Here is an 11893-nt window from a genome sequence, read left to right as displayed (position 1 = left end):
TCGCACAGCCTGCTATATCACACATACACCACTCACAACATAATACTTCCAGGAATAAAATATATACACCTCTGGAGCTTAGGGCCAAAGGCTGTTAAAAGCATGGACACTGCATCCAAATATTAATGGGTGCAAACAGGTGAATACCATTCTCCCTTAATTTATCACCAGTATACTTCTTTTTCTGGTTTGTTTTGGTGATTGTTTGATTGTTTATGCTTAGCATCAGCATCACTTTTTTTTATTCTTATACCGTTTATAAATTTGATGACAAACTTGTGCTTGGCAACCAAGACATTAATAATCTGACTTGACTGGGATCAGGGCTTTTCAATCACTCAATAAATCCATAGATATTGCTAAGTACTCAGGATTAGGAGTGTTCCGCACTCCGCTGGATTGGATCGAGTTCACTGGTATACAACTCCCCAGCGTTCTGATGTTATCTTCCATAGCGAGTTTGTACCGGGTTGTCATACATTTACTGAGAGCGAGGTCTGTTACTAGCCAACGGGGAGTGAGCAGTGCTGTGACTAGAGGAGTAAAGGATCATGGTATTATAAAGTGTATAATGAGATCCTGCATGTATGTGTGGGATAAGAGACTGATTTATTATTAGGAAAATAATAATGTTAATGGTTTTTATTGTTGCACTTTTGTTTCTTATACTATGATCAGTTATAATTTAAGTATTTTCAACATCTTCCATGTGAAACATAATTGGCTGTATTTGGAGTTGAGAATCTTCACACAATAAAGTGTATGAATATCCAAACATGTAAAAAGCAAATTCCTGTACACTTTGAATACCCAATCTTGTGCAGATGAAATAGGTAAACAGGGAATTTGCAATCTATAGTGTGAACTTTTGTGAAGATCCTTAACTATTTTAGTAAATTAGCGTCATTGCCTTATTAGGTAAGCCAAAGAACAGACTGATGTAACCTATAGCCCCCAAAAAATAATAAGAATTGGTTTAATGCAACTTAGGCTACTTTATAGAATAACAAGCTCAATCTCATTAGGAAAACCATCATTTATGAAGCATGAGCATTGAGAACCAAAAAGCATACAATCTAAAATTGAGGAGGGTAAGATAGAAAAGGTAACGGAGGGTTGGGAGCAGTAATTGTGTTGAAGGTAACAGTGATGTAATCAAAGAAGCTAAATTATATGCTCTCATAGGCAGGGCCCTCCTTACCATCTTGTCTTGATTTGTATTGTAACTGTAATGTCCTCCTTATATTGTAAAGTGCTGCGCAAACTGTTGGCGCTAATAAATCCTGTATAATATTATTAATAATAATAACAATAATAAAAAAAAAATAATAATTATTATTATTGATTTTCAATAATGTATTACTTTTTTTTAATAATATTTTATTATCATATAAATTTGGTAGGACAGTTCAACTTTTTCTTGTTCACCAGCTATATGATCTTTACAATGTGCAGGAAAACATCTGCAAAACAGGTTTTCAAAATGGTATCCAAATTTCTGTATAGCATTGCTTTATAAATAGGCCCCATAATGAAAGAAAAATGTTTGAAATATCCTGCACTGTCTATCAAAATTAAAGGAAGGTTTATCGTGTATACAGATATAAAATTGATAATATTATAATATAAGAATTATTATTACTACAACACTATTTAAAGATTTTGCGAGCATTCGATTTGTGACGTATGTATTTGCAATCATTTATTTCTTTTAAATAACATTTTAACTTAGCATACAAACTTTTCCACATTCCTCCCAAGACATTAGCATTCACGCCTTACATCTGGAACATTGCTGCTTATGGTAGTATCTTGGAGATTGCTGTGAAATAAACACACTTTGTTCCCATATGTTATGGTAATCCCCTTCCACTGCCCCACACACATTTGCAAAAGTTTGGTCTCTGTGAACAACACAGGACTGACACAAATAGTGGTTTATCAGGAGTGTACAATGTCTAGAAACCTATCTGTTGTCTAACTATGAATCCCAGCGTGGCTTGCTTGACTGAGGCTAACAAAACATGCCAGATTGCTGTAGCTAGGCTTACATCCATAAATATCAGTTTATATGTCATCCTTTCATTCAAAATTACAAAAAACTAAAAGTTCATACTTCACCTAGGGATAGTGGATGGAGCCATATAAATAGAAATCACTTACATGTCTCCACCCACTGTCTTTAAATGAGGAATACATCACCTTCTTCTGGTTGATGATGGAAGTGCTGCTCTCACATACATGACTAATAAATCAGTAGTTTTGTTGCATTTTGGAATGTGGTATTATTGTTTCAAAGGCCTATGCATATGCTCTCCAGTGTTCAAAACGGCTGCATGTATCACCTTTTCAAAAGACCATCATATCCAACAGCATATATATGAACTGTACCATTGCATAAAATGGTACCTTTTATGCAGTGCACTAATACTGTTCATAAATTAAATCAATTTCGAGGGCTTTTTGGAACCTGTTGGCAATGTAATATTTGAAATAACTCTACTGTATTGCTTTTCCTTTAAGTGTTATAAATTAGCCTCTTTGGACAGTTGGATGGGTAAGCAGTCAACACACACACAGTTTGGCTGAGGCCCTGGGTTCAGTTCTCAACAATTACATACTTTATATGGTTTTGTGAATTTCCTTCAGGCGTTCTGGTTTCCTCCCGCAGTTCAAAAACAGAAAAGATTGATAAGACCTATCTAAAACTTTGCCCAATTTACTAGTGTTCTGAGATAAATCAGTGGAGCGAGTGACTCCATTCTGCTCCCCTTCCCTGCCTTCATAGAATAAACATGCAATACTTGAGCATTCCAAGCATGCTTGTTTATGAGAAAGCTGAACATATCCCATGTCTTTGTATTTTGCATGGCCACTTATAAGCCAAGTACAGACATCAAGAAACAGATGTGCCAGTATAATCTGACCTACGAATAATATCTGTTGTGTCAACTTCATCCCTAAACTGGAATGCCTGTGTTGCAAAAACATTGCTCTTTAAGACATACAAATGCAAAGTATGGATTACTCCCAGTAAGTTCAAGCTTCTCAGGGGAGACATTTTGCAACCTGCCCAGTCATTTTATTTAGTGGAGGAGACCTTACACAGTAGATGGTGGTCATGTATGCATTCAGACAATCAGGCATGGTCCAACTACCTCAAGTGTCTCTGTCTGCCAGTGGGACCCTAAACACAAACAACTTCTATCAGGTGACTTTTTATGTTTAGGCTTATGGAGAATGGTTGGGTAAGCCACCTCCTGATCCAAGTAAGCAATGGGAAGGCAATTGAGAAAAAGAGTGTACCCCCATGAGCCTTAGCAGTAGTGTCTGGAGGTGTTCCATAAGCATTTAATTTCTTTGGACGAACTTGGAGACTGTCCTGTAATGTCTATGGGCACCCTAAGAATGGTCACAATGGGACCCCTATGCTTTCCCACACTATTTTGACGATAAACCGACCTTACTGGAAATGGTCTAGATTACAAGACCAACACCTAAAGTCTAGTTGAACCTTTAGGTTGTAAGCATCTACAGGAGACAGGGCTGGTGTGAATGGCACTGTGTATATTTTATATTGTTGCAGAATTTGTCAGTATAAATATATGAAATAAAAACATATAAAGTAGACTGGTTGTTACTATTGACTTGCAGCACACAAAAAAAAAAAGTGTTCTGAGTGGTTGCTATAAAGTTCATTTATTCTGCACCAAGGTAACTTATGATAACCAATTCAAAGGAGATGTTACAGTTGTCTTTAGCAACCATTCAGAAGTCAACTGTCATTCACAGTTCCTTGTCATGGCTGAAAGAAGACATTTTTATCAGGGTCAGTCACAAATAAAAGAAAATGATCAACTTGCAATAAGAAAATGTAAGGATTCTGATTGGTTTATATGGCTAATCTTGCTCTCATTGGCTGGCCCTAATGCATTCCAAAGACAATGGGTTTGATTTACTAAAGCACCAGGGGCTATTCACTAAGCAAATGAAGAAGTGAATCCTAGTATATAGGTTTCGCTTTGAAGTCCCAATCATGTTCAATGGAAATTAAAAGCACAGGATATGTAGTAGCACAGGATTGGTAGATTGAAGTGCGCACACCTTAACTTTATTTACTAAGATCAGTAAACATGCACTGTGCTAAGTGAATGAGCCCCTAAGTACACTAATTCTGATGGCACTGGGTGCATGTGGGAAGCAGGTGCACTGAACTCTGTGCTGCAGCCTGGAAGAAGTAGCCACATTCCCCAGTTCATATTTATCACCCGGCTTCACTTCACATTTCAGGCGTAATTACCGGCTGAGATCAGTTTTGTGATGATTAGAAACACATCTTCCCTAAACAGGAATTATCATAAAAGTTTCACTTTATTTAATAGTTTGCTGTTGGCCATTATAAGGCCGCCTGTTTACCTTGGAAGGGAGCCATCCATTGCAATATATAAAGACTGGGGTTATGGCTGCAAGATACAAGTCTGACTGTTTATTTTCAGTACCGAAAGGAATGATGTATTCCCAGGGGAGGCCCTGATGTTACGATAGGGAAAATGTATGTATGCGTGTTGGCTGAAAACCTGTGAAAGCAAAACCCTATCGCCGTACAAAAAAAACAAAAAAATTAAATAATAAAATGAAGAAGAAAAAAAAAAATGCTGTGGACGATGGTGCCATAGCATCCGCATTCCAGCTGGGGGAATAGGCTGGACGAGGAGCTGCAGGGAAGGGGGCTGATTCCACCCAAGTCAAGAGCAGGAAGGCTCCGCTCCGTCTGATGTGACGTCATCGTGTCTATAGGCTCCCTGCACAGATACAGCCAGCACACATGGGGGAGGGATTTGGCTCTAATCACTCCCAGATGTCACAAATAGCACATGTAAGAACTTATAGATTGCCCACGGATGAATCTCCTTCTTTTTATAGTAATCAGAACTACACGACCTGCTCATCAAAGCGAAATAAGCCCTTGGAAATACTGTGGGGGAGTGGGGGATATTTCATAATACGTAAAAACATATGATGCAGAACAGGGGGGAGATGCCAGAATGAATTTATTGATATCTCTGTTAAGTCACCGTTTATGCAAAGCTGCTAAATGATGTGTGTGTGCCTGCTGTACACTCCTGAATGTAGTATGTACTAAAATGGTACAACGTGCCAGCATCCTCTGTAACCCACTGCACATCCAGTGACTTTATGTAGTATTAATGTATTAAACAGTGAAGTGTAGTCACCATGGAATTCAGTGGCAGGTCTGCTGTATACTCCTGAATGTACTAAAATGGTACAACAGCATCTTCTGTAACCCAGAGCAACACGCTGCACATCCAGTGACTTTATGTAGTAGTAATGTATTCAACAGTAGTGTGTAGTCACCATGTAATTCAATTGCAGGTCCACTGTATACTCCTGAATGTACTAAAATGGTACAACATGCCAGCATCTTCTGTAACCCAGAGCAACACACTGCACATCCAGTGACTTTATGTAGTAGTAATGTATTCAACAGTAGTGTGTAGTCACCATGTAATTCAATTGCAGGTCCACTGTATACTCCTGAATGTACTAAAATGGTACAACATGCCAGCATCTTCTGTAACCCAGAACAACACACTGCACATGCAGTTACTTTATGTAATAATAGTGCATTAAACAGTGGAGTGTAGTCACCATGGAATTCAATTGCAGGCCTGCTGTACACTCCTGAATGTAGTATGTACTAAAATGGTACAACATGGCCGGAATCTTCTGTAACCCAGAACAACACACTGCACATGCAGTGACTTTATGTAATAATAGTGCATTAAACAGTGGAGTGTAGTCACCATGGAATTCAATTGCAGGCCTGCTGTACACTCCTGAATTTAGTATGTACTAAAATGGTACAACGTGCCAGCATCTTCAGTAACTCAGAGCAACTTGCTGCACATCAGTGACTTTATGTAATAATAGTGTATTAAATAGTGGAGTGTAGTCACCATGGAATTATATTGCAGGTCTGCTGTACACTCCTGAATGTACTAAAATGGTTCCAGCATCTTCTGTAACCCGCTGCACATCCAGTGACTTTATATAATAAAAGTGCATTAAACAGTGGAGTGTAATCACCATGGAATTCAACCGTAGGTCTGTTGTACACTGCTGAATTTATACTAAAATGGTTACCGGCAACCTCTGTAACCCAGAGCAACTCACTGCACATCCAGTGACTTTATATGATAGCAAAAAAAAATAAAAATGGGTCTTATATATTAAAGAAGAGAGTTTATAATTGATTGTGCTGACTGCATCAGGTTCTCATCAAATTACTATTTAATCCAGCCCCCCAACACACACACACTCCACCAAACTGGTGATGAAAACTTGAGAGTCTGCAGTGCAAAGGGTTAATTCACTCATTTAGTAAAGCCTCCTTCTCACAATGCAAGGAGAAGTTATTTGGACAGATTTAACCTTAGTAATCCACACAGGAGGTGTAGTGGGGGATCTATAGAGGACAACTTTCTACCATTTCCCTGTTAAGCTTCATCCTCTTAAAGCATCCAACCACTTGCCTGACGTATAACACAGGCTGGCACATTTAGTCCTTCTCTGGGTTTACATCACTGGAATGATTAATAACATTGAACAGGGCCATAGTATAAATTAACCCAAGCAACCAATCCAAACCTATCTTTCCTATATTCTGAGTGTGCAGATAAATGAGAGATGATCTCTGATTGGCTCTTAATACTTCCTGCACAGCAGTACTCTGAGCTCATATGTATTGATTGTTATCTGTATCATGTATTCAGATGCACTTCATATGATGTATATAAACTGGAGAAGCACAGCAATGGAAGTCATAGACTGCTCATAAATCGTCATATAATTCCTTCCATCTTCATCATGAGACTCTATCATACTCACTCTTCCCCTATCATGTCAAATGTGCACTTATTTAAATATTTCATCTATTTGTCCCAGCTATATTTTCTTAACATTTCAAGCAATTATATTCGAGTGTTTTCTTTTTTTTTTTTCTTTTAGCCCTCAGGACACAAAAGGCTTCACCTATGTACCTCTTCAATAGGGCACACTCATTAGGGCTATCTCTGACCCTATCTTGACAATAATAACAAATTAACAATAATTATCCTCTCGAGGGGGCATCGGGCCAATCTGAAATATGTACAGACCGGTTTTATCCCCTCGTTTCTTCAAGTACAGCCTGAAAATATTCGCACAGAGCCGTGTGACAGGACAGCTTATTACAAGACAAATACAAGAGAGAGCAGCCTGCTCACTCCTCCAAATGGTTCCCAGTGACCCTACTGCTATCAGCAGCCTGCTAACTGGCCCTCATAACACTGGCTCTGTTTAGGCAAGCTGATAAAGGGCCTTATCGGTCCTGGACAAACCGATGAAATCATGCCTTCCTAGGGAGCCTTCTGTCACCTTAGGAAATCGCTTTATTTTGTCTCTCTCTGTGCAACTCATATGCTTAGGCACAAACATACTCATGGGAGCCCCAGTATCTGCTCTGCTAATCCTCTCCCACCACTGCCCTGCACTGCAATGACACCACAAAAGGTTACCCTCTGCCTGGGCTGCCTGATGATTTCCCTGGAAAGGTTTTATTACAGTGATTGCAAAATTATCACACACAGCCACTAGATTTATAAATGCAACAGTATACAGGAATTAGATATCCATGTCAATGAAAGACAATTATTCAATTAATTCTATTTCATCTGACCAACATATTTATATATATAAATAGAGGGGGGGAGAGAGAGAGAGAGAGAGAGAGAGAGAGAGAGAGAGAGATGTTTGTGTGTGTGTATTGTATGTATATATATAGAGATCTCTCTCTCTCTCTCTCTCTCTCTCTCTCTCTCTCTCTCTCTCTCTCTCTATATATATATATACATTGAGGGGGATTTATCAAAACTGGAGCAGACAAAAACTAGGGCAGCTGTGCATGGCAACCAATCAGATTCTCTCTTCAGTTTGTTCAGTCAAGATTTTAAAATAAAGAAGATAAGCTGCTTTGTTGCCATGCACAGCTGCTCAATTTTTTTGAATGTTAGACGGTATTACTTATAAGGACTAAACATAAGACATATTAAACAACCAGGGGTTTATCAAAAGGAAAAGGTTTAAAAGGATTTTGTTTTCCTATTTTTTTTAGGGTATACTTGAAACTTCTATAGGTTGATTGTGCTAATGCCTCTTTTTCTGACCTATATGGGTTGATTTACTGAAGAAGTTGAGAATATTCACAAAATAAATTGTGTGAATATTGACTTCAATTACCCAGTCATGAGCAGATGAAATAAGTAAACAGAAATTTGCTTTATGCATGATTGGATCATTTTAACTCCTTTAGTAAATCAGCTTAATTCTAATGTGTTTAGATAGACATGTGCACAACATCAATAATGTAAAATATCACTAATGCTATGAATAATAATAATAATAAGTTTCACCCTGTGTATAAGGGCAATAATAAACATAACATATACAAAAAGACACTCAGTGGTTTATTGATCACTTACAACGATTTACACCTTCAAATATGAATTAACCTCCACAATTCTGGACAGAAGTGCACAACAAAACAAGTAGATGAAACACCTTCAAATGCTGAACAAGACAACAAATAAAACGACAACGTTACTACGGGCGCCTGTCCCCTGCCTGAGAGATCCGCTGCCCTGGCACTGCGCTGCAGTCAGGATGGCAGACCTCACTGGCACGGAGACTGCCCCTATACCGAGAGGAAGCACTGGGGCAGCGGTTCCTGTCAGTATATTATTTTTATAATATTAATATCCCATAGATCAAGTACACTTCACATACATACGAATGCCAGGAAGCCGGGGTGTCCTCGTACTGTGTTGTGTTTTCTGTACAAAACAGAGAAATACTGCAACAATCACAGGAGCCAGGGCCCCTGCTATCAACCTGTAGATTCTTCTTCATATAATGGAATGCTTCTCTGCAGAAATCCACAATGTGGGTGCTTTTTTTGGGGGGGAAGGGGGGATTGCACATAAATTAACAGGAGTTTATTTTTCAGAAAGTATCTTTGATATAAGTCTTCCCTTCTGCAGTTCGGATGCTCATTGTTTAAGTTCCAGAGCCCATACATGCTGGGGCCAGCCAGTCCTCCCTTTCGTTTTCTTATCGTTACTGCTAACTGTGTTTTTCAAGAGTTCATTCTGTGAGCAGACGAGAAAACAGAGAAAAGCCATAGATTTAGAAACAAGGCAATTAGTACAAAAATAGCCCTACAGAGTTATCATAGAACACGAATGATCTAGCTGGGGCCTGGTACACAAGAACTGACATGTCCCCACTCGCTTTCACTATCACTTTGTAACAAACCCTTCTAATCTCCTTTTAAAATAAGAATTGTGTCATTTCACATATATCTGAGAACCCCATAATATTCTATACAATGTTAAAGATACATTTCTACAAATAGAAAAACAAATAACAAACCATGTAGCTAGTTATTCATTTCATTCAGTACACAGATATGTACTACATTCTTATTATACGTTTCTATTGTCCTTGCAGGTACACGGGATTTGTAGGTAGCTACTGTAAGAAAATACATTTTTTTATTTTTAAAAATGTTAGGCTTACAAATAAGCCGATGTGTAAATATTTTTGTAAGGTTAGATGGAACTGGAGATTTGTTTAAAGAAAATCATTTTTTTACATTGCAGAAATGTCGACAAAGAAAATGTATTTCTGCATGATGGATGATAATTGCAATCTACACTAAACACTAGATACAACAATAAATATATTCACGTGTGCAATGTGGAGGTTACAGGAAAATTGATTTATCTTTCTTACTGATCATACAATTTAAGGTCTTGGTTCCCATATTTATCACATTGTGACTACACTGTTTTGCAGATGCAGACAACAAAATCTGTCTGCAGGATCAGCAGATATCTATCTATCTATTTCTATATAAATATATATTTATACATAAAGGATATCATTTATATCAATAATTGCAGTAATGTTTGAAATTGTTTTCATTGATGTAGTTATGGATCTGTTTTATTGCCTGAAGTAGTAGTAGTTGTTGTAGTAGTATATTATCTATCTATCTATCTATCTATCTATCTATCTATCTATCTATCTATCTATCCATTGTATCTCTATCTATTGTATCTATTTATCCATCCATTGTCTATCTATCTATCTATCTATCTATCTATCTATCTATCTATCTATCTATCTATCTATCTATCTATCTATCCTTGTCTGTCTGTTTATCGAATTGTCTATCCATTTATTCATCTATCTATTTATCTATCTGTATATCTATCTGCATGCTGTCAGAATTTAAAGTTCTCTCTCTCTCTCTCCCTCCCTCTCTCTCTATCCGTGGCTATCTTTTTATCTCTCCACCTGTGTTTATCTATTGTTTTTTCTATCTATCTATCTATCTATCTATCTATCTATCTATCTATCTATCTATCTATCTATCTATCTATCTATCTATCTATCTATCTATGGATGGACCTCTGTAGATGTATAGGTATAATGTAGATAGGTAGAGTGACTAGGGTTAATAATAAGAGAAGGGAAGGGGATGTGTATACTGACCAGCTCTTTCTTCCTCCTCTCCTCCTTCACATCTGTCTTCTTGATCTCTGCTTTGAAGGCCTCTGTCTCCCCAATCTGGTCATCCTTGTCCAGCAGGTCCATGAGGTAGGCGATGTAGCTGGTAGCCAGGCGCAGGGTTTTGATCTTGGACAGTTTGGTATCGGCGGGCACATTAGGGATACACTCCCGCAGTTCAGCGAAGGCGCTGTTTATACTCTGAGTCCTGCGCCTCTCTTTGCGGTTAGCAGTCCCTCTTCGCTTCACAGGCCTTTGCATTAAGCCTCCGGCCCCGCTGCCCGGGACACCCCCGTAATGGGAGTGGTCCAGGCCGGCCGCGCCATTGGCGTATTCCGGACTATAGGAAGGTGCCATGCTGTAGTCAGGGGGAGACATCTCGGGGTGGCTGATGAGCCAGCCGTGGAAATAAGGGTTCTCTTCGTGGCAGCGGCTGGCGGCGGCGGCTGCAGCGGCTGCGAACGGGTAACCATCGTGGTGCACCACCGGATGGTGAGGAAAACCTCCAACCAGACTCATGTCTCAGCTGCACCTTCTGCCAAGTCCTTGTCCTGGGATCAGCAGGTCTAGGCTTAGAAATAGAATAGAAGAGGGGGGAATTGATTGTCTATCTCCAGCTTTCCATAGATAGATCACCGATCTTTCTCTTTAACAGGCACAGAGCTCTTTTAGCAGTATGCAAAATCACAATCTACAGGCTGGATGAAGGATTCAAGTATTAAAAGGCATCAGGCATTTCATGGGTGCTGTCAGGGTCCTGCCATAAAACAGCTGCATTAGGTGGAATAAAACGGCTGAGCAGTGATCAGTTACTTACAGCAGGTCTTGTCCACAGTCCCCAATCGGGACAGGCTTTGTGATCTGGTTTCACTGTGAGCTGGCATCCATTTAACACCTTCAATCCATAGACAGACAGTATAGATGTGGCCCCTGAGCTGTGACCCTGGACATGGAGATGATAGCTATATCCCGGTGTCTTCCTTGCACCCCATAGTTCAGCAGGGAAGGCTCAGCACTGGCACTATTTCCAACTACGAACTCCATCTACAGCTACATCTTTAGGGAAGCTTGGGTTAATATATGTCGTCAGAGCCCGTTCTGGCCAATCCGGGCGAAGGGGGGCGTGGCCGTTCGCGTTCAGCCATAAACCTTTTTGATGTTCACCCTGCTAATTGTAGGACTTCTAGTCCCGGATTGGCTGCCTCTGCATAACCATAATATAATTAAAACAAGAAAGAAGTCCTCTATCGACATAGGTTAA

At 39.2% G+C, this 11893-nt stretch overlaps 1 protein-coding gene across 1 annotated transcript; it reads right to left on the bottom strand.

Annotated features, from left to right (window-relative positions):
- Positions 1-8803: 8803 nt before the first annotated feature.
- On the bottom strand, positions 8804-11222 carry HAND2 (heart and neural crest derivatives expressed 2). Its single transcript, XM_018568521.1, has 2 exons — positions 10618-11222; positions 8804-9206 (listed from the first exon to the last, which is right to left on the bottom strand). Exons 1-2 carry the CDS (start codon positions 11149-11151, stop codon positions 9108-9110), a joined length of 633 nt encoding a protein of 210 aa, XP_018424023.1. The 5' UTR covers positions 11152-11222; the 3' UTR covers positions 8804-9107.
- Positions 11223-11893: the final 671 nt, after the last annotated feature.

Source organism: Nanorana parkeri, unplaced genomic scaffold (genome assembly GCF_000935625.1).
Source record: "Nanorana parkeri isolate BGI_ZX_2015 unplaced genomic scaffold, ASM93562v1 scaffold1201, whole genome shotgun sequence".
In the NCBI taxonomy this organism is placed as follows: domain Eukaryota; kingdom Metazoa; phylum Chordata; class Amphibia; order Anura; family Dicroglossidae; genus Nanorana; species Nanorana parkeri.
Note: the sequence above shows the minus strand (reverse complement) of the source record. Positions and strands in the feature narration are given on the sequence as shown.